This window comes from Mytilus edulis, chromosome 5 (genome assembly GCF_963676685.1).
Source record: "Mytilus edulis chromosome 5, xbMytEdul2.2, whole genome shotgun sequence".
NCBI lineage: Eukaryota > Metazoa > Mollusca > Bivalvia > Mytilida > Mytilidae > Mytilus > Mytilus edulis.
Genome location: NC_092348.1, coordinates 49,867,168 through 49,891,816, shown reverse-complemented (window position 1 = coordinate 49,891,816; position 24,649 = coordinate 49,867,168). Strand labels below are relative to the sequence as shown.

The window sequence follows — 24,649 nt, the reverse complement described above, 5'->3', positions numbered from 1 at the left end:
CAATTCACTATGCTGTTGTGAATTGCCCCCCCCCCCCCAAAAAAAAAATAATATTTTTTTACCACCCTTTTTTTGCTTTTGAGCAATACACTTTGCTGATGCCTTTTGACCCCCCTTCCCCCTTTTTATTTGCAAATAGTCCAAAACCTGACATTTCTTTATACATAATTTACAAGAAGTGTAAGGGATGTAAGTTCATACATACACAACATTGTATTTTATATGTATTTAAATTTGAATTACATCCCTTACACTGCTTTTAAATTGTCTTAATTGTCCATTAACCAGAAAAATCTAGTTTTCCCCCTTTTTTGCACCTAATTTATAAATGGTTTGAGCCAAAAAAAACAAAAGTTAATCCTAACCATCCCTTTGTGGTATGGAAACTTGTGGTATAAAATTCAGAGATATTCAAGTTATTGTGTGGAAACTACAAAAATGCTTATTTGGGCCCCTTTTTTTGCCTCTTATTCCTAAACTATTGTGACCTTAATCACCAAAATCAATCCAAACCTTACTTTAGTTGTATTGAACCAACTGGTAAAAAATTATGGAGATCCATACACTTAAACTTAAGTTATTGTCCAGACATTAGACGATGACGCGGATGCAGACGACGACATGATAGCATTATACGACACAAACTTTTTTTTGTGGTCGTATAAAAACTGCAAAATTTCCTTAAAATTACCTATTTAGTGGCAGCAACCCAACAATGGATTATCAGATTCAACTGAAAATTTCAGGGCTGATAGAACTTCACCTAATGAACACTTATGCCGCATGTCAGATTTGTTCTAATTTGGTTCTTGAGATGTAAGCCAAAAACTGCATTTTACCCCTATGTTCTATTTGTTGTCATGGCGTCCATGTTTTTTTAATGAAACAGTAAATAAAACACATACCCTAAAGGTCATTCAGCTTAAGTTTGGTTGAAATTGGTTCGGTTGTTTCGGAGAAGATGTTTGAAATAGTTTACACCAGACAGATGACGATGGATGACAATGACAGACAACAATACCAAGTGGTGGCAAAAGCTCAAGGTGATATGAAGGTATATATGTAATTTTTGTGACTGTGTATTCAGAGTACAAAACACATCAAAAATGCCACTGAGACAGCCTAGTTTAACCTGCCTCAAATTTGCGCCTGTCCCAAGTCAGGAGCCTCTGGCCTTTGTTAGTCTTGTATGATTTTTAATTTTAGTTTCTTGTGTATAATTCAGAGTTTAGTATGCCGTCCATTATCACTGTACTAGATACATATTTTTTAAGGGGCTAAGCTGAAGGACGCCTACGGGTGCGGTAGTTTCTTGCTACATTGAAGACCCATTGGTGGCCTTCGGCTGTTGCCTGCTCTATGGTCGGGTTGTTGTCGCTTTGACACATTCCCCATTTCCTTTCTCAATTTTAGTGTTTCTTTTGCATAAACCTTGACCATTGAAAGCCATCTGTCAAGGTCACTGTCCACTGTGAATTGATCAAACCATGGATCAAGTAAGCTGGAACATTGTGGGACTCCATCACATAACCTTAGTCAAATATTTTGAACAAGTACGGTCCAGTGTGGCTTGTTTTGTCCACAACTTGTACACCAACTTTTCTAGGTAAAATCACTGGACAACTAAACAGACTACAGCAGGAAACCTAATAGCAAAGACTTATGAACCAGCCAAAAGTCTTAACCTAAGAAACCAAGAACTACCAAATGATGAACCAACCTTGTAACTTCTGTGATTGTAAACACAATGGGACTTGTAGAAAAGAGGAGGTAATTTACATCCACTTTCAAAAGTTGGCAGAGGGCAAAAGTATATTACTCCTCCCCCCTTTTTTTTTTTTATAGAACAAACATAATTGATTATAAAATACTATAAAAAGAAAAAGGACATAACTTTGTAGAACTTTAGGGGGATAAAAAATGTTCATATTGACTAGTTTTGGCTCTTTTATATTTAAATATCAGCAACAAGAGATAATCAAATCTTCTTCAAGATAAATTGATGTAAATGTGGATAAAACATAATCATCTTAGTAATAAGTGCTGATGCTTAAATTTAATTCAATCAAAAACTGCATGAAATGAACACTTGTGGTTAAACATGTTAAATGTTCCAAAACTAACAGGTTTTTTACATGATATATGTAGTTACATCATTGTGAGTCTGCAACATCATAATTGAAATTTTTGCACTCTCAATTTTCTTTTTGAATGGTAAAAGAATTTTGAGAACATTTTGATCTCTAAAAAAATGGATGGTTTACCTATTTGAAACTTATTACAAAATCATTTGCCTTTCTCGTCTCTTAATTAAAAATTCTTTGATTTTTTATTCAGGCATATGATATTGACATAAATTGATATCTACATTACTATCTTGCATATGTATAGAAATAGAATAATAATAACAGTAATTACACATATATGTGAATGCATATAAATATTTACAAAAAAATTGGCAAAAACTATCAAATCCCATTTCACAAATTCAGAAAAGTATTTTTTTTCTTATTTTATCACTGAATTATAAATTATACAACCAAGGTATTCAAGTAAGATCTCATATTATCAATTGAATTTTTTATGTATATATTTATAATTACAAAGTATTCATATTTACAGCATATACAATGGTTTAGTTATGTATGAAAAAAATATTTAAAAAATAAAATATATGAGGCAGCATGAATTTCACAACTTAAACTACAAACAGTTACTGACATACTGGTACACATTGTTCATGATTTCATTCCTGAGAATAATTTTTAAAACATAATTTTGAAAATGTACAATAAATGATTGATAAAATAAATTGCCTATCAGTCTAATCTTTGTCATGGATATTTGTATTAAATTTCTATAACAGCATGTAAACTTCTGCTAGTTAGACATTTAATTTACACAGAGATACATGTCTGTCAATCTTCATCTTGTGAACAGTGATCCTGGTACATAACATGTACTCTTGTGCCGTTGAAAGTAAAAATAATACATTAATATAAATTTAATATATTGAACTGAGAACTAAACCAGTCTTCAAACATGACAGTACAATAAGTATACTTGTAGTAATTAATCTACTGGGTTATACTTCCATCTATCAGTTTTACAAAATGCACAAGACAACCATACATTACGTACATGTAAATGTCACTATTAAGTTATTGCACTTTTCTCCTGGTTTGCATATAAAAGTTTCCTGTTACTGTCACAGCCCTGACTGATCAGAACTATAATATGTTCTTGCATATATCTTAGCTGCAAATATTTAACCTTTTTTTTTTGTTGACTCTGACTGAAGCAGCAGACATGTCATATTTCATTGTATGAAGAAGAAAACTGAATCTGATAATTTTGTTTAAACTTCTGTTCATGTTACATGTAATCGGTGGATTATCAGTCTCTCCTGATCTTTGTTCTAGGTTTCCTTGGGACAGGAGAAAATTCTTCTTTAGATTCTGAACCATTCTTTCCTAAAAGTTCCTGGACAAAATTAAATCTTGACAAGAATACTTTCCATACAATGTACCAACCTATCAAAAGAAATCAATGTTATATGTGAGAAGGCATGTCTTCCTTAAATTATAGTTAGCAGTGAACCATAAATTGAAATTCAATTTAATTTCTGGTAAAATTTTGAAAAGGCACATGTTAAAAATAAGAAACATTTTATAGTGGGAGGATAATCTTATATATGAATGTACAAGAGCCACAAGACTCGCCAAGCATAATCAGTATGGGAAGCACATATTTTCATTAAATGATGTACATGTATATGTATAGTCATTATGTATGTGTCTGTTCCAATTCAGGAGCCTACATATATAGATATACTCTTCCCAGCTGTAATTCAGTTGTTGTATGATGCTGTATATCATATTTATTTTTCATTCATTATTTTGACTTTATATCAATATTTTAGACTTATTATAAGATAAGACAAGATAACTTTATTAGCACTAACACATTGACAATAAATGGTTATGGCAACAAATTAAAGAGAAACTACAATAACATATATATAATGAAGGAGTGACAGTGGATAATTATGACAGAAATATATAAAAAATAAAAGAGAAGCATATACATTATTACAGAAATCAAGTACCTTTTAATAATGAGTTTCTCACCAACAAGCATTCATTCAAATAGTTGACAACAATTTTTAATATTGTTTGGGAGTTACTATTTAGAATTGATATAAGCAAGCTATGTGATAAAGAAGGTAATTTGTTGTTCAATAGGACATTATTTAATTTTTTACTGAGGTTATCTCTCACATAGTTATAAGAGGAACATATTGAAAGAAAATGTAGTTCATCTTCAATGTCTCCATTGTTGCAGCAAAGACATACCCTACTCTGCTTTGGTATTTTTAGATATCGCCCTCTTTAAATAGATAAAGTATGAGCACTTAACCTCAATCTACATGTATAATGTTGATCTATCACATTTGGATTTGCATAGATCAACATACGAGGGTCTTTTATTTGGTTTATATAGTATATTAAAAAAGTTTAATTTTTTATTTTGATTGATGTCAGTCTCTTGCTTCTGGAAGGCAATATCGTTGATTCTCTCTTGAATGGGTTTTAAATATATTTTAATATCAGTAGGATTTAGATAAATAAAATGAAATCCAAGTCTTGAAAGAAGATGTTTCATATTTATTATCCAAGAGTTATTTTTTTCAGTTGCTTTATATATTTTTAGGGCAAGTGAATTATTTGACTCAAGTATATGAAGCCAATATTTCATTGCTGAAAATTCTATTCTGGTATATAAAGGCAATCTATTCAGCTCAGCTAAACATGCAGCATTTGATGCTTTACAATGTACTCCTAGAATTTCTTTAATAAATTTATACTGCAAGTGTTCAAAGGGATCTAAATCCCTGTGTTGTTTGCCTTTTCCCCATACTTCACTCCCGTATAGAGCAACAGGTTCAACTAGGGAGTCAAATAATTTTTCTAATAGCTTGCATTGGTTATTCAGTACAATTGGGTTTTTTTTATTTTAAAAAGTGCTTTTCTACCCTTTTCAACAAGCAATGAGCTGCACAGATTTAGATTTCCTGTGTGCTGCAGTGTCATGCCAAGGTAGTAGTATGATTTGACAGTTTCCAGGAATTTGTTATTATATCTAAAAAAGTTATTATGGGTTTTTCCATTTGAGTTAAATATAATGACTTTTGATTTGTTTATGTGGTCTCATAAGCAGTCATACTACAAGTTAGGCAGCAACTATTTGAATTTCTGTTTTTTTTTGGATAAAAAAGTTTGTTTCCAGTTTTTGGAGAAAAAAATAATTTGTTTTTGATTCTGAGAAAAAAAATTTGTTTGTTTCAACCTCAGCTGCCACTATATGTAATGCTAAAATTGAAAGAAAAAAATTGTTTTCGACTTGTCGCGAAAAAAATAGATTGACTTGTTTTACGCCGCGAAAAAAAAATTTGTCCAGAAAAAAACCCAACTTTGACCAACCGAAGCCCCCATAGTATGCATTCTAGTTTAAACTCCGGTCTGGGACTCTGGGTACCAGAGATGTGGTTGAGAGGGTGAAAGTCACCCTTCTGATGTACAGATATTTTTAGCATCCCAAGTGATGATCGAACTCAGGACCTTCAGCACTGCATGAATCCATCAGCCTTAACCACTCACCCTTTAAATAAAAATAGCACTATTAAAGTTGACTTTGCTGTTTAAACTGCGACTATTAGAATTAAAGTTTTTGTTTGTCATGAATTCCTGACTCCAGGCCTGACAAATATAGATAAATCTTCCTCATCAAGCTGGATAACTGTATTCGTGTTTGGGTTTTGAGTCCTGAGCTGTTTCTGATTGAAACTATGATATAAGTAAACAAATACTAGATAAAAAGCTCTAGACACAAGAAAAGGGGGACAAATGGTCATATCATAATCTTTTGAACAAACAGTAAAACTTCATCAATCAAGACCTTTTTACAATACCTTCTCACTTACCAATTGCAATGAAGAGAATAACAAGGGAAAAGGATGCTATGAACGTGATTAAAGATAAAAAGATTTCTTTCATTGTAATTTTCTTTTGTTTTGATTTTTTTAGCAGACAGCTTTAGTTCGCAGTAAATATGGACATACTAAACAGAAGTGTTAAAGACGGTCATTGATACGTTCATTATCCGGTGATAATTGTTCAACACGCTCGGTATTAAGATCTTAACAAATATAATGCCTACGGTACCCATGTTAAAATGAGCATAGAGCATGGCAGGATAGATGGGTCATAGATACCAGGATTAAGAATTTTATATTTACGCCAGACGCGCGTTTCGTCTACTAAAGACTCATCAGTGACACTCGAATTCAATCAACAAATGTTTAAAAGGCCAAATAAAGTTGAAGAGCAAATATGGTCCCAATTAAAATGTGGGGTTTACTATCCATACCAGTACAAAAAAAACTGGTATTGATAGTAAACCCCCCATTGACAGAAACAAGTGCCTGTGTTTAAGGTGCGGTGTACGTAATTAGCTACAGATTTGTTTTCTTAATTTCACATTTATGGATTATGCTTGAAAATTACCATTAAAATAAGACAAAGATCGAAGGAACCCACGGTAGCAGTTATCGTTTTTGAGATATCGGATCTGTTATAAATTATTCTGGACTTGTTAAATATGCTGGCGCACACCAAACAGTTAACCTAATGCTCCCCGTCATTCAGTCCGTCCATTCGTCTGTCCGCCATCCTTTTGTGAGACCGAAATAGATACTTTTCGGATGCTAACTTGATCAATCCCAGCATGATGGGAATTTATAAACATACACTGTACTACATTGAGGCAAATGAGGCAAATGCCTCATGTTTTAAATTTAAAAAAAAAAAAAAAACTAAAACAAAAGATTGTCTTCATATGATTGTCTTCATATCAAACCGTTCATATCAAATTGTTTTCACTGAAAGTGTCTTGCAAGAAGCAAGTTCTCTTCACTCTCTGATGTCGCCCCTCAATATTTTTCGTAATCCATGTTTCTATTTTACTTTTGGTTTTCAGAGTTGATGGTCTATTTATTGTTTGTACTTCTGTATCCCGGGTTTGTTTTTTGATCATTTATTGTTCTACTTAATGACTAGTCTGAGTGTTGATTTTCATTTTAACGTGTCTCACTGTGTAATGTTGCATGTCCACCGATGTCCAGGCATTATGCGAGAATGCGTAAAACAAGGTCATGATATGGTCCCTAGTGTCGACTTGAGCAGTACTAGTATTTAACGTATACTACTGCACTAATGACTGTCACTATATTTAAATTTAGTCATAAAAATCTCAAGTCAGCACAATACAAGACAAGAACAGACAGACAGATCCGGTATTAATGATTATGAGAATTACGATTTTTGCTTTATCCTACATATCGGTCTTTTAATGTTTTGAATTTCCCTAAAACTTTAAAGTCTTAAATAACAATGAATCTATGTTTTTGCTTTGAGACCAGAATATTGTCGAAAAAATAGCTAAAAATGATTTGCGTTTCTATGTAAGAAAGAGTCCGGGAAACGCTCAGAATGCACGATTTTGCGTTATTTTTCTCAGAGCTTTCAGACCCCTCGCCAAATTTTTTTCGCCTAGCTACGCTCGGCGAATATATTTGCCTCAGTATTAAAAGGGGCTAGTTACGGCCCTGGATGAATATAATGAAGCCGGGAAAGAAGCCTTAATAAGCATCGATGTCGGGTCAAAATGTGAAAGATTTCACAAATCGGACATAAAGCACTGGATGATTGCTTGGTCAACTGGATGCGATGGAGTATATTGTTACATCACTACGCAGTAGTGCCACTCTGCTACTCAGTTTGGTCTTCAGAGGCGGATTGAGGTTTTTTTTTCAGGGGGCACGCCCCCGGCCTTTTGTGGTAAAAATTTGGTTGATTATATTAGGAATCACTGAAGCATGACTGGAGCGGGCCCCTTCTTAGACAGTAATGGGCCAACACTTATGAAAATTTCAAACTATATTTTATTGGCGTTATTTCCATTTAGGCAATATAGGGTTGGTATCAGCTGACATTTACAAAATAGAATGAAATTCAAAACAGTGTGGCTGTGGCCATTGATTGACACATTAAATTCATCCATTGACTGGGACAATTTACATGAACGTTTGTCTGTAACGACCACTGTTCACGACGTACCTACGATAGACATTTACAATGTGGGGTCACCAAAGGTTTCTGAACGCCTTTAATTATAAAATAATTCAAAAAATTAATTAAGGAATGACTGTAATATTTTTTCTGTCAGGCTATGAAGAAATAACATAAAAAATGTGGTGCACACTGAATAACACGCGTAGCGGGTTATTTAACAGTGTGCACCACATTTTTTATGTTATTTCGAATAGACAGAAAAAATATTACAGTCATTTCTTATAATTTAATTCTAAACCGTAGAAAACCATGAAAAAACGTTGAGACGTTACGCACGATATTGCGTCCCAATTGGTAACGTCAAAATTTGACGTTTTACGTCGGTAATCGAGTATACTTTGTTCGTTTTGTTTGTAATCATTTTTGATCGATATGGATACTTCAAAGTCTTGAATATGAATGAAATATGTCCTACTGGTAGTTACGCAAGCAAAAATAAACAATACAAAATAGGTATTTGGTTGAGAAAATAGTGCCTATTAATAGTATATTATATAATGCGTTGGTCACCCTTTTAAATTTAAGAAAAGAGGGAAGGGAGGAAGCAATTCATGTTGCTTAAATAACATAGTTTTTATGTTTTGTGCTTTTATCTTTTATTTTTTTTTAAATGTTGTTGGGTTTTTTTTGGGTGTTTTTTGGGGGAGAGGGGGAGGGGTGTGTGTGATGATAAGTTAAAAGATTTTAATGATAAAGTTTTTTGTTGACAACGGAGTAATTAAATCAAGAAAGAGAATGATTGCGTGAAAAATAATTATATTCATCTGATATGTTTACAAGCTTTGTATAATATCGAGGTGTAACTCCTCAGGTACAACCATTTTACTGACACCTTCAATTTCAGCACAAATAAACCGTATTGCAGATGAATAGCAGATCACAGTTCTACGCTTTACAAGTTTGAAAATAAACGGTTGATCTTTTATCCTCTAGTAATATAGCCCTTTCTCAACTTTAGAATCTTGGTTAAATGAACAACCCCAGTCATCTGAAATATTTTACCTATTTATTGACAAATTACCATATGCTTTTTTTTCCTTTTTATTTAAAGGGGCACTAGCTGTCAAATTCATTGTAACCGATTTGACTCAAATTCTCATATTTGGTTTATAACAATGTAAAACATTTATCCAAACTATCAAAAGTCTAAAATAAACAGTTTACAGAGCATGGGGTAGATAATATATAGGTTCGTTTCGTGTGTATTTTAGTCCAGACGCCATCTAATTAACTATCGATTTGACCTCAGATGACCATATAAGCGATGTAAACAAAAATAAAGATACGAATAGATTAAACCAACACGTGCAATTGCATTTTTATAGGTCTGTTTGATTTTATTTTATAGATTAAAAATAGATGTTTCTCATTGTTTTTAACCATATAAGAATGATTTTATGTGCATCGAATTAGTAATCAAATGATTTACCGTAGTTTCACTTTCATTGTTGACATTCTTTTTCTTTAAATAACCAGTACACGTACAATGCATGCGTTGTCAATCTCTAGCTAGGGGTTAACTTGAAGTTCACATGAATACCGGTTAGAATGATGATGACGTTTTCACTTGCAAGTGAATCAGTCAAAAATTATGTTTAATCGCTTATTTCAACAAAATTAAAGGAAATTGATTGCTAAAAGCAAATTATTATTTCATTATTCCAATTTGATTAATGATTGATCTAAAAAAAATCATACTTTATTTTTTTATATATATCGTAGCTAGTGCCCCTTTAAGATAATTATTCATTTTTTATTTGATTATAACTACTATTATATATTACAGTTCTTATCGTGGTTTCTATGATTCTATCTATTTTCAAAATTTGTAATTTTGTAATTTTGTTTTGTCCTCTGATCTGAAAACATGAAATCGAACCGTACTTGTTATTTAAAAACAATGAAATATTGTTCACATATCATATGATATTACGAACTGCTTTCAATTTCGATGGCCAAGGAGGGTGATTGGCATAATGAGTTCAAATAAAGTGATAAAAAGCCTGCGGCGATTTTAAGATACGCTCGTGGCGATATTTGTTCGACTCCGATCCTAATCGACAGTTATTGCAAATTTTTTAACTAAAGCTCGCCTGATGTCCGGCTTCTCCTACCTATGATGACAGGTCAATAAAATACAACAAATGTCGCTTATACAGGTGTTTAACACCAAAACAAATAACAAACTTTTAGAAATAATTTGAAAACACATATATGTATTAGCGTCCCGAATCGAAAACGTTCAAAACGTAAGAAAATTGTTCAGTGGACAAACTTGCAAGACATTTTATTTGTTAAAAAACGAAGTCATTTCGACTTCACAGCTTATCAAAATGTATGTAATCGTATTGTGGGGTGAAAGCACAATTACGCAAAAGCACTATTTTGTATGCTACAAATTTAATATTTAATATAATGACGTTGAAACTGACAGTGTTTTGGTAAAAAGCGGCGAAATTCGACATTGGACAATCTTGCAAGACATTTTCCCGAAGCCAATGCGTTTTTATTTGTTGTGCGAGTGCTGTAAAATTCCGGATTTTAATTGGTCTATCTAATCACCTTTGTAGGAATAATTTATGAAAACAAAATTTTATATCTTCTGATATTTTAAAAAGCGGTAACTTTTGATAACTTACCATTTTCCAAAACCTGACCATGGCGAGGATTATTCATTTTTGAAAAAATCAGCTTTGACCGTTCCATCAACACAAAAAACAGCAATGACTTCATAAATTATATATGACGTTTATCATTCATGCGAATTTTCGCAGATTTTAAACTCTTTTTTAGACCACAAAAATTCCCGCAAAAGTTATTTTGCGAATAATTTGTTACGTCTGACACGCATAATTTTGACGTTTTGGCAATATTTGTATCATTATTTGAAACTATTATGAAAAGTTAAAGAATATTTTTTTATATTTTTGGAAACAGTAATACCTGCCTAATCAATGGATATAAATTTCATAAAGCTGAACTATTTAGATTTCACAGAAGAGCTATTTATCAAATTGCTCTGTCGTATTTCACGGCATTGACGCAATAACGTGCTTAACGTCTGATGACGTCACGGTTACATGGCTAAATTATGTCTACGGGCTCATAACAAAATAACGTCAGCCAATCAGAAGACACGTTACATCCAAAATTAAATTATTCAGGAATAACCTTTATGTTTTGATTTATATAATTTATATAAATCAAAACATCGTGTTATTTCTGATTAGTTTTTCGAATTACTTTATTAAGGTGTTGAGAACCTTTGGTGACCCCATAGTTTAAGTGTCTTTAAAAAGTTCATAGTGAGCAGTGGTCGTTATGTAAGACATAATAGTGTCCTATGTAAAAGTGTTCACATGGACACTTTTTCATTGAAATTTTCTATTTAATAATGTCCATTGCCATGGAATGGTGTCCCTCAAAAGGACAGATTTTTACTGCTAACAATATGAAATAGTGTCCACTCACAGGACACATTTTCATAGTTGTTGCTATTAAATTGTGTCCTCCAAGGGAAGTAATACAAAGGTCATTACAAAGTTTTATTATACTTGAATTTTAATTAAAATATGAAGGATTGATGAGAAATTGATCAATATACAAATTTAAACAAATAAATAATGAATGGAAGTGAATATAGAGAAATTTAAGTTCTAAGAAATTCCCAGCAAATGGTAATAACAATGAAAGAATAAGGGAGCTACCATTTAATTTTTATGGGGGGGCTAGGATGAAATTTGAAAAAAATAGACAGGACAGGAGTTTTGAGTAAAAAAAAAGGCAGGATGAGCAACTTGGTAAAAAAAAAAGGCAGGATGACAATTTGTGTAAAAAAAGTCAGGATAAACTAGTAAAAAAAAAAGGCAGGACCGAATAGAGTAAAAAATAAAAAGGCAGGACAGAGATTACTATTAAAAAAAAAAGCAGGACAAAATTTTTCATCCTAGCCCCCCCCCCCCCCCCCCCCCCCCCATAAAAATCAAATGGTAGCTCCCTAACAATAAGAAGGAAGTGTAAAATCAAATATGAAGAACTTTATAATATTTATTATGTTAGATAAGAAGGCAATAGAAATTAAATAATGTCCATTGCCATGAAATATTGTCTCCTAAGTGGACAGCATTTTACAGCAACAGTTATGAAATATGGTCCATCTGCAGAACAAATTTTCGTAGTGAATGTTATTATTAAAATTGTGTCCTCAAAGGAAAATAAAATGGAACAGCATCTAACATGTATATAATTATGTGTAAAAAATATAGATATGAAGATAAGGATGGTATGAGTGCCAATTAGACAATTTTTATGTCAAAGTAACAATTACTTCAAGTTCGTAATTAAAGTTAAAATGCGTCCAGTAATAACAAGGAAATGGATATCATTTAATACTTTAATCATATCAAAAAATGCCCTGGCGGACACAATGTCCTCTGAAAAAAATGTCCACCTGGACAATATTATGGTAGTGAATAATGTCCATGTTCATGGACACTTTTTCATACCTGAGGACATGTTTTTTTTATAGGAAATTGTGTCCAGGACACATTTAAATAAGTAAATATTGTCAAAATGTGTCCGGTGGACATTTTTTCATGGAGGACATTATTAAATCCTACACAAACGTTCACCTAAATTGTCCCAGTCAATGGATGAATTTAATGTGTCAATCAATGGCCACAGCTACACTGCTTTGAATTTCATTCTATGTATACAAATAGTACCAGAAGTCCATTACAAGACTAATGGACTTCTTATAGTACAAACAAATTTAAAGGCTTTCGGCAATCATACAGACTACATTTCTCACTGACTAAAAGACACGCATGTTCGTTCTCCAGTACTGATCAATACTGGTTTGGATGCTATTCAATTTCCTGTAATGTTTACAATCAGCTAAAACAAATTCTTGAAAACATGATGTTTGATTTAAATCTATCGCACTGCTTCGTCACCGTGGAGCAAAATGTCGTGCGGATCTTAACTATCTTACAGCTTGACTGAATTTCTACCTACCACAATTTTAAAATCAGTTCCAAGTTTGTAGTTTCAAATTCCATTGCTACTAGGATGCACTGTAAACTTTATAAGAGACTAAGGGAGCTACCATTTGATTTTTGTGAGAGAGGGGGGACTAGGATGAAAAATATTGTCCTTTTTTATTTGCAATCTCTGCCCTGCATTTCTATTTTTCACTCTATTCGGTCCTGCCGGTTTTTTTATCAGTCTACTCTGGCTCCTTTTTTCAATAAATTGTCATCCTGTCTATTTTTGGGCAAACTTTCTCATCCTATTTTTTTCAGTTTACTAAAAAGTAAAATCACAAAAATACTGAGCTCCAAGGAAAATTCAATCGGAAAGTCCCTAATCACATAGCAAAATCAAATAACAAAACACATCAAACAAATGGACAACAACTGTCATATTCCTGACTTGGTACAGGCATTTTCAAATGTAGAAAATGGTGGGCCTGGTTTTATAGCGCTAAATCTCTCACTTGTACGACAGTCGCATCAAATTAAATAATATAAATGATGCGTAAATCCAAATCAATTAAACTCAGTCATTGGAATATTAATTATGTATTCATCAAACGAAAATCAAGCATAATCCCTACCGTTAGGGGTTTAGTGTCATACCATTTACATGTTCGTTGGAATGTTGATTTATAATATTGTAAAGACTCTGTTTAATAAATATATAAATTATAAAAAGACAAAGATTTATGGTTGTTTTGTAGACCTAAAAAAGGCATTCGATTCAGTGTGGAGGTTAGGTCTTTTGTACAAAATAACAAAAAATGAGAATATTGGTGTAAAATTTTACAATTTGATAAAAAATATGTATAAGAATACTGAAGCTTCAGTGAAATCAAAGGAGAATATATCTGAATATATCTCTATTGATAGAGGAGTGAAACAAGGGGATAATATGAGTCCAAACTTATTTAATGTTTACATAAATGATCTACTAGAAAATATTGATGAAAGTTGTAAACCAGTGACTCTGCAAATTATGTCAATGAACTGCCTTATGTTTGCAGATGACATTTTGTTATTATCTGAAACTTCTGAAGGTTTGCAGAACTCTGTAAATAAACTAAATTATTATTGTAATAAGTGGAAGCTCACAATAAATACACAAAAAACTAAAATAATGGTCTTTCAACAGAAAAATATTTTATATAATAAATATGATTTTTACTTAAATGGTGACAAACTAGAAAAAGTTTTAAAATATAAATATCTTGGAAATATAATTGAAGCATCTGGGAAATTGACTTCATCACACACTGAATTGGCTAAGAAATGTATTAAAGTTTTGTTTTCTATTTTTAAGTATCTTTCTCCTTTAGAAAATGTGTCTGTAAAACTATACAAAAAAATGTTTGAATCACTAGTTAAACTATTCTCATGTATAACTCTGAGATTTGGTATATGGATTTTTATGAAAAAATAATAAGAGCTGAAAGACGAGCACAAATTAGAGACATGAGTAAATTTGATATTCTAGCAATGATTGATAGTAGCCAAGTGAAGAAGACACATTAAAAATTTTGCAAATATATACTGGGACTTAGTAAACAATCTGTCAATATTGCTGCAAGAGCAGAACTAGCTCAGTATCCCATAGATGTCTTTATTAAAGTACAGTCATTGAAGTACTTAGCAAGAATTTCTAGTGATGAAAATAACCCTTTATTATATGATGCTTTCTGTTTATCTTAATGGCTTAGCACTAACGGTATATTTTCATGGTTCTCATATGTAGAAAATATAGCCAATGTAAATAAATTAAACATAAATAAAATACAGGATATAAACTATAAGCAAGAGAAGCTAGAGTTCATTCTCAATTTTTTTTAAAAAAGAACTAAAAGATAGCTTTGAAAATATTTGCTTTGAAAAATTAAAATTAACTAATGAAACCAGTAAAATATTCTTGTACAGTAAAATAAAAACAAAATATGAAATATACAAATACATTTCTAAAAATAGTTTTGAAAATATAAAATTATTATGTAAAATGCGAGTAAGTGACCATTTCTTGGAAATAGAGAGGGGTAGATATAAAGAATTCAAAGAGAAAATAAAATATGTAAACATTGTAATATAAATGCGGTTAAAAATAAAACCCACTTTTCTTAAAATGTAAAATTAATAAATCTTTACGTAATCAGCTTGATAGACAGGCATAGATTACCTTAGCTGTATTTGACACAACTTTTTGGAATTTTGGATCCTCAATGCTCTTTAACTTTGTTCTTGTTTGGCTATATAAATATTTTGATATGAGCGTCACTGATGACTCAATTATACATGTAGCCGAACGCGCGTCTGGCGTACTTGAAATTATAATCCTGGTACCTTTGATAACTATTGACTAGTTTGTGATATCGAAAACTGGTGTAATAATATAATACAATATATAGAATAATAGAAAATTAGAGTTCAATTATAAATGTATGTAAAAAAAAAAATGTAATACATGTCGGTATAATAAAATCGAGTATTGATTTCCCCGGAAAATATACGTCTTCACCGTCGTACATTTTGTTATTTATTTATGACCAGCTGCCTTTGTCAAACAAGAAAATCATTATTGTCTTGATACTTTTAAGATGAAATGATTTTTTTGCTTTTGCTAAAATTGAATATAAAAAAACTTTAAGAATTTAGTATTTGTTATTCATCAATATCATTTTCCAAATATATTTACTGCAGACACTAAAAACAAAATGGCACTTGCTGGAGTCTGTGGATTTCAACAAAATGTTTCAAAGAGTCCTTGCACGCTTGGAAACGGAATTAGCGAAAATCTTATAGATGGAGCTATTCATTCATCTCATAACTTTACTATGCCTAGTAATTTTGATGTATGAATTATTTAATAATAACTAATTTGTTAAGAAAACAACACTTTTAGTCAATTTTGCAAAATCACTGTAAAAATGGTAAATGACTGAGTGGTTTTTTTCAAGTTTGGCACATATATAATAAAGAAAGATAATATTTCTAGTTTTACATGAATATTCGAATTTACACGAGCATCCATACTTGCACTACAGTTCTAAATTGAGTAGAGCACGATTAATTTAAGGGGGAGGGTCAATGGTCGAATACAGGTCCATTCGCACAAATCATGTTTGTTCCTATATTATTGTTCACCCCTATCTCATTTGTACCCACATGTTTACAACCTTTTAAAGGGTTTTGTTGTGAATAAGTTTTTATGGTGCACTAGCATGTTTAGTGAGTGAACATGGTGAATTGCTAAAAAATAAAGAAAATTAGTTTTTAGTCCCCGACCGCCAAATTAAAGTAGAAGGAGACTTTAGGCTTGAACTATGTCTGTCTGTCCATCTGGAAGTCCAGCAAATCAGTTTTCCACACTTTTTTCTTCCTGCTTGAAGATATTGATTTGATATTTGGTGTATTGTTTTACTATGACATACAGATCAAGACGAAGTATGATGTTAACTTCTGATCTGAATAATTGGTGCAGAGTTATGGTCCTTGGGCTCGGAAAATTCACTCAGTAATCAGTTTTCTGCACTTTTTTTCATCATGCTTAAAGATATTGATAAGATATTATAGGTGTATTATTTTATCATGACAAATTTTAACATTTTAAGTTTGAATTTTTTTCCAGTCTGATTTTGTTATGAGATTTACATGATCATATTTTAAGGAAAAGAATTTTTTTTTTGGGAAAAAGGGGAGGTGAATTTTTTTTAGGAGAATTTGGGGGGATTTGCTTATTTCAAATTTCTGAAATTTAAAAGAAAATTATTTGTTTTGGCAAAAAGGGTGGGTGGGGGTCAATATGCAACAGCATAGTGTAAGAGGGTTTTGGATGGGGTTAAATGGTTAAAGAATAATGCCCTTAAAGAATGAAGATTAGAGAAAAACGGGCAAAAAAAATGAAGATTAGAGAAGAAAGGGGTTAATTTTTTGACGATTAGAGAAAAAAGGGGTTAATTTTTGAAGATTAGAGAAAAAAGGGGTCAATTTTTTTAAGATTAGAAAAAAAAGGGGTGATAATTAAATGTTTACAGAATAACAGTCCTGGCCTGTATCAAGCGTGAATATTGTGTTCATTTTTGCCCCAGCTGTTCAGGGTTGGAGTTGGACCCCTGCGGTCGTATCCAGCTGTGCTCAGCGAGGCATTTCATTTCCTTGAAAAGTATTGCTTTAACTCTGACCATACTCTACATCAAATCACTTTTAACATTTTCTGGTGACTCTCCCTGTCCAAAATCATGCATTTCCATTAATCTGACAATCTTGTGAAGAATATAAAGGCTCTAATTACTGACAATGACAGAGCAAAAGAAAATCTTCCCTAGCTCAAACAGTAAGACTACTTTTATATCTGTATTGTACAACACTGTTCCTCCATATGAACACATAGAACCTTTTTAATGTTTATAAGTTTGGATAAGATGGCAGGATCGGCCAGGAGAGGTATTAACGTGTCTTGAAAGTCAATAATTTGATATGTTGTAAGTGCTACAAATGTATATTTTTGTATGTAAAAGTGATTGATTTTAACTAATTATTGGGTGTGTCCTGTAACTTTGTTTCGTAATTGTAAGAAAATGCATGTTCAAAATGTTTTCATTTGATCAAATGTAGATTCCAGAAAATTTCAGTTACATGTTCATGTATGCAAATCGTATGATGAAATCATAATCTTTCAATCAGTTTAGTTGAAGTCTGTATTGTATTATTATTATTATTGAAGTATTATTGTCATTTTGTTTATTTTCTTTGGTTACATCTTCTGACATCAGACTCAGACTTTTCTTGAACTGAATTTTAATGTGCGTATTATTACATGTATGCGTTTACTCTTTTACATTGGCTAGAGGTATAAGGGGAGGGTTAAGATCTCATAAACATGTTTATTAATAACCCCGCTGCATTTTTGCGCCTGTCCCAAGTCAGGAGCCTCTGGCCTTTGTTAGTCTTGTATTATTTTAATTTTAGTTTCTTGTGTACAATTTGGAAATAAGTATGGTGTTCATTATCTCTGAACTAGTATATATTTGTTTAGGGGCCAGCTGAAGGACCCCTCCGGGTGCGGGAATTTCTCGCTACATTGAAGACCTGTTGGTGACCTTCTGCTGTTGTTTTTTCTATGATCAGGTTGTTGTCTCTTTGACACATTCCCCATTTCCATTCTCAATTTTATAGACCTTTTTTGTAAAAAAAAAAACCCAATCTATATAATCATTCATGAATTTTTTATTTTTTCAATCAAAAGTGTTTGGGATTTTAGAAGTCTGATTGACATGATTGACAAATGATTGAAATCTTCAGATATTAATGAAATTTATTGTAAAAGTATTTTTTTTCCAATTTATCCATTGTAGCCAGTAGAAAATCTAAAGCAGTTTACAGACCCTAAAAGTGATGTGAAAATTCAGTTTAATCATGGAACTACAACACTAGCTTTCAAATTCCAACATGGTGTAATTGTAGCTGTTGATTCTAGGGCCACAGCTGGATCATGGATTGGTAAATTAATTTGAAATAGAGTGGAATTTGTAAATGGGCATGTACAAAAATATATATATATATACAATGTATGTACAAAATTTAGATGTGACAGTGTGGTTTACATCCATGAGGGGTACAAAAAAATACTTTTGTTAATATATCATAGTAACTTAAGAAACTATCTAGATTTAGATATTTTCTGTAAGATACATGTATAAGGCAAATGTTATTTTCAGCGCTGTCATGCTTTGATTCTAATATGTAAATGTTAAAGTCATAAGAAACCTCAAATTAAAAAAAAATAATGCATATTATGTTTTTTATAACTCAATGGATAGTTCTCATTATAAAACTTATGTACACATTCTTTTTTCTGAAGAAAATTCTTTATTTTGTTCATATTAAGAAGGAGTTTACTTTATTTTGATTGCTTCCTTCAAGGAAGGGGAAGCAATTCCCCGACATATTTTCAGTATGCAAAGTGACCTCAGTGTGACCCATCTCGTAAAAATCCGGTGATTGCAATATCCATGTATGTCCTTAAAATAAACTATTTTCTGATTGTACATATTAAACACGTGCTCAACACGCATGCTTTTTTTTGTTGATTGTTGACAAACAGGTGACAATTGTTAAACTTCAGCTTCAAAACACGAACTTCAATTACCTGCCATATTTTCACAACAACACTGACCGATTGAAAAAAAATTTGACAATTATACGTAATTTATGCGAAAAAAATGACAAAATCGTGCACAGAAGACTAAGTTTATGATGTTTATATGCATTGGTTCAAGAATTGGAATAACATTATTTTTCACCGGTCACTCGTTTATTATGACTTTAATTAGAGCTTTTTGTACAAAATGGCCATTTGAGTCTTTGATTATATTTCTCTTTAGGTCTCAGTTAACAACCGCTTTAAGTCCTTCAGTGAAATAACAAAACTTACATAAAAGAAAAATCCATTTCTCCGAATAGAAAAAGAACTTATTAATAAGTCTATTATACATGTTATACCTGTATAGAAGATATAAAAAACACAGGTACAAGCTTAAGCTTTGATAGAGAACTATCTAGACAACAACTCAACAACACAAACAAAAATTGTCTTTACTTTTTTTTTGTACAGCTTCTCAGACAGTAAAGAAAGTTATAGAGATAAATCCTTACCTCCTGGGTACCATGGCTGGAGGTGCTGCTGACTGTTCCTACTGGGAACGTGTTCTAGCTAAACATTGCAGGTAAGTCTTAATGGAGTTCTGTGTATACCGCTCTTACATTATACAAGTCGTAAATGGCAGCATTCATGGCTGACTTTTACAGGAGGGAACACATGGTATCTAAACAAGACAGATGATATTCACTTCTGACTATTCTGATTGAAAAGTGCAGATAAATTTTATTGGTAATTGATCTTTTGAGGAAATATTATTTGATAGGTGTACTGATGACCTTTCAGGGTTTTATACTTCCTGGGTTGTCTTGTCTTTTCCTACTTTAAGAGGGGGGGCAATTCCTTTTTATGCTAAACTGTGTTGGGCTTTTTCAAGGATTCTGTTAACTGTTATCAGCATTTTTGCATTTGTTGTTACCTGTTTTGGCCAAAATCGTGGTGTTAACATGTTAACGGACGCCTATTGCACGCCCTCCTTTAACATATTGTCTTTGAATAATTGTTTCTGTGCTGTCTTATAGCCTTTTACTGGTTTATTGACTGTATTTGGTTTTTTTTGGCTGGCTTTTATTTATGGATGAATTACAAGTTTGAACATTACAGGTCTATTTGGTGTTCCTACTGAAAGATACTTGTGTAAATGTTTAGTTGTTTGTCTCAGCATGTTAACTGGTTTATCTAGCTTTGGCTTTTGGGCCTTTTATATACTTATTTCTTTTAATTGCATAGATGCTCTTGAAACTGAACATATGGTCACTAGTAGTCATCAATGAACTACATAAACACATTAGATCATATACTTCAGGTATACAAATTACAAAAGGTCATGATATAATTTATCTTATTCTTCAGAATTTATGAATTACGAAACAAAGAAAGAATATCAGTGGCAGCAGCATCTAAACTATTAGCAAATATTGTATACGGTTACAAAGGGATGGGCTTATCTATGGTGAGTGTTCATATATTCAGAAAAGACCATATTTAAGTGACAGTAAACTTATATATTAACTTCAAAAGGGACAAAATAAAATTAATTATGTTTTAGGGCTGTAACATATATATGCCTAGGACCTGTTTTTTTACTCTATTCAAAATCTCTACTTTGGATGAGTGTCAAACAAATTATTTGCATAAAAGAATTTAGATTTGTGTAAGTGATATTCTAAAATTTTCTCTTTGGAATGTAGTAGGTGGTAACTCTATTTTCAAAGTGCATTCCCTTTGTAAGATGTTTGTTTTAATTAAACGGCCCTCATCCCTTGTGCAAATGTTTTATGTCAAAATGTTAAGTTATGACTAACATGCTTTTAAAAACCCATTTTTATGAAAGTTTTATTTTGTGCAATACTAAAGGTGTATAAAGTTATAAAACATTTTAGTACTTTATTAAGTCCAGTCAAATTACCTGACAATATAAATGAGGTGTTTATAATTATAGTAATGTTAACATATAAATACTTAATATTTTACATTTTTAGGGTACAATGATTTGTGGATGGGATAAAAAGGTCAGTATTTTTAATGTCCTTAAGGCCTTTATTGAATGTTAAAATCTGATGAGCAATCATTTTCTTGCAAGTTATAACATATTTTCCTACCCATAATAACAAGGAAAGTTGCTTGCTTTTAAAAAGCTGAATCTTAACAATAAGAATAAGTATTATGCAATCAAAGAATGAAAACAGCATTGGAATAGACTAATTAAGAAATAATTCCTTCATGTCATGCTCTATGCTCATTTTAACATGGGTAGGCATTATATTTGTCGATATTTTACACTGAGCGTTAGCGAGGTGTAAAATGTGGTAAAATATAATGCCTACCCATGTTAAAATGAGCATAGAGCATAACATGAAGGAATTATTTCGATTCTAATACGACAAATACAGTATTTTTATAGGTCGAAGCGTACAAAAATACCGTAAAAATGTTTAGCTGTTCCCATTTCCTCCCCGAGGAGTCTGTACATTACATTTCATGTTTGATAAGTTTTAAAATTACGAGCAGGGTAAATATATGTTGTAGGATATAACATACATTATAAAAGTTTATGTAAGATACTTGAATGTATATATTATATAGAATAACGATGGAAATAACTTTGATATAAACAGTAAATGTGTGCGCATGTGTCAAACATATTTTATGCTCATTAGAACACGGCTTTGTTTTCAAAGCGTAATAAGGACGTCATATTAGAATTGATATTTTAACCCAATTGTAAAAGTAATCAAAAAGAAGAAGTAGGAAATAATTTTTTGGGAGGTTGAGTTACATATTTTCATTATTTTGTAATGCATGTGTTATTTAAAAGTTATGTTCTTAAAAGAATATATATAAATAACCACCAGTTCCTTGGCATTTTTCAGGGTCCAGGTTTATACTATGTTGACAGTGATGGACAGAGAATGACCAATTCAATCTTCTCTGTGGGATCAGGATCACTGTATGCCTATGGTGTACTAGACAGTGGTTACAAATGGGAACTGACAGTTGATGAGGCTATAGATCTTGGAAGGAGAGCTATATATCATGCCACACACAGAGACGCTTACAGTGGTGGTGTGGTTAATTGTAAGTTAAACATTCCATATGTGAGGTTGTCTCTAAGGGCTGCCACGTTCTGTCTTTTATCAGATTTAACCTCATTACTGAAATATTCCAGCAACTATCAATACAAACAACAGCAATAAAAGAGCTTTTTCTTAATGAAATTGGTTATTTCCTAGTAAATTTTAATACCACAAAAGGAAGGTTGAGATTAATGTTGCGGATGATGGTCCCAACCGTTTAGGAATTAGGGGCCTAAAAGGGGCCCAAAACAAGCATTTTTCTACTTTCAAGATAATAACCTGTGCTCTCAAATTGTACCACAATGTTTGATACCACAAGTAGAAAGTTTGGATTCATTTTGGGGGTTATGGTGCCAACAGTTTAGGAATTAAGGGCCAAAAAAAGCATTTTTATAGTTTCTGGACATTAATTTTGGGGGTAATTGCTCCAAGGGAGGATTAAAAAAGTTTGGGGGTTCCAATTTTTTTTAAGGGGTTCATTTTTTTTGTTCAAAATTTATCAAATTTCAAATTTTTAAGTTTCAAGAAGAAATCTTTAATTGCACAGTATTGCGTAGTAAAGTTGTAAGATCTTGACTTTTGTTTTGTGTCACAATCCTATATTATGTCAAAAATTTGAGATGTATCAAGCTTGAATGTTGTGTCCATACTTGCCCCAACTGTTCAGGGTTTGACTTCTGTGGTCGTATAAAGCTGCGCCCTGTGGAGCATCTGGTTATTACTTTTTAAATAACAAGTTCACAGTAATAAAAACTTGCATTCATAATTTCAGTAGTGATTTTCCTTCATCATTTTTGAGCAAATGCATTATTTAAATCTCACATTTTTATCTGTGATTCACAATAATACATGCACAAATTAATTTCTGAATTAACAGTAACTCTTAATTTGGAGTGTATTTGCGTTTATTGATAATACCAAGAATAAAAAAAAAATAAAAATAGAAAATCTTTTCTTTAATTGGCACTCATTAAAGTAAGAATTTTAATGGAGGGAAAATTGATGAAACTTTTCTAGATATATTTTAAAACATATATTTTTGTATATAAGTAATATCCGGTTGATTTTTCAAGGATTCTTTCTTTGAAAACTTTAAGGCCAATAAACAGTTAAATTAAATTAATTTTATTTCCAGTGTACCATATGAAAGAAACAGGATGGGAGTTTATATCTCAGACAGATGTATTAGATCTACATTACAAATACCAGGAGGAGAAACAAGCCAGGCGATGATCACAGTTGATAGTCATGATAGTAGACATAAACATTTTAGCTTTTTGGACTATCCATTAAATGGATAAATTGAATACATATGTGCAAATCTTGAAGAGAACATTAATTGACATATATTTTGTGATGCTGTATGAGTCAAAAGTGCTAAAATCATCTTTGTTAAATAAATGTTAAAACATTTTGTTCTTAAGTGTACCTTTTATTGTATGTTCATCTTAAAAAAACTGATATTCAAATTACATGTTTCCATCAAGTAAATCCATCAACAAACCTCAAAATGTTTTATAACCAACATCTTACAAAATCACAAAAACTTAACATTGACAAGTAAACCATGAAAATAGGGTCAAGGTTGAATGAACCATACCAGTCAGACATTGTTCCATACAATCAATATTGTTATATGAAAGTTCTACTACATTATCAATGAATACTTTTAGTATCTGGAAAAAAGACAAAACCCTCAAAACTTTATATTTGACCAATAAACCATGAAACTTAGGTCAAGTCTACTACATTATCAATGAATACTTTTAGTATCTGGAAAAAAGACAAAACCCTCAAAACTTTATATTTGACCAATAAACCATGAAACTTAGGTCAAGGTTAGATGAACCATGCCAGACAGACATGTATACCTACAATCATTCCTTACATCTGTAACCGGAGGGATTTTACGTTGCATGTTTTCTGTGTCAACTTTTACATATTTTACCCCTGTTTGTATAAAGAGTAGGTATGGGAATACTGAGTCTCTGATCCTTCATATTTGGCTTTGTAGAACTAAACACTAGCAAGTTTTCATAGTTTTTTTTAAAGTTACAATTAAGCAAATGTCAACAATATTATAAAGATAAAAGTATTCAATTGTAAATAAGTTAAAACTCACATTAAAAATGACAAAATATAGTGAGGTCTGTGCAAGACCAACAAGACTGAAGATAGACATTTTGTTCTAGTATAGAT

At 31.7% G+C, this 24,649-nt stretch overlaps 1 protein-coding gene across 2 annotated transcripts; it reads left to right on the top strand.

Annotated features, from left to right (window-relative positions):
• The first annotated feature begins 979 nt into the window (after positions 1-979).
• On the top strand, positions 980-23,862 carry LOC139523870 (proteasome subunit beta type-5-like). 2 transcript variants are annotated; one of them, XM_071318235.1, is made up of 7 exons: positions 980-1,054; positions 18,571-18,715; positions 19,830-19,941; positions 20,727-20,826; positions 21,356-21,385; positions 22,247-22,451; positions 23,586-23,862. In XM_071318235.1, exons 1-7 carry the CDS (start codon positions 989-991, stop codon positions 23,681-23,683), a joined length of 756 nt encoding a protein of 251 aa, XP_071174336.1. In that variant the 5' UTR covers positions 980-988; the 3' UTR covers positions 23,684-23,862. The 2 variants fall into 2 exon arrangements, with proteins under 2 accessions (XP_071174336.1, XP_071174335.1); XM_071318234.1 differs by lacking the exon at positions 980-1,054 and adding an exon at positions 15,902-16,068.
• The last annotated feature ends 787 nt before the right edge of the window (positions 23,863-24,649 follow it).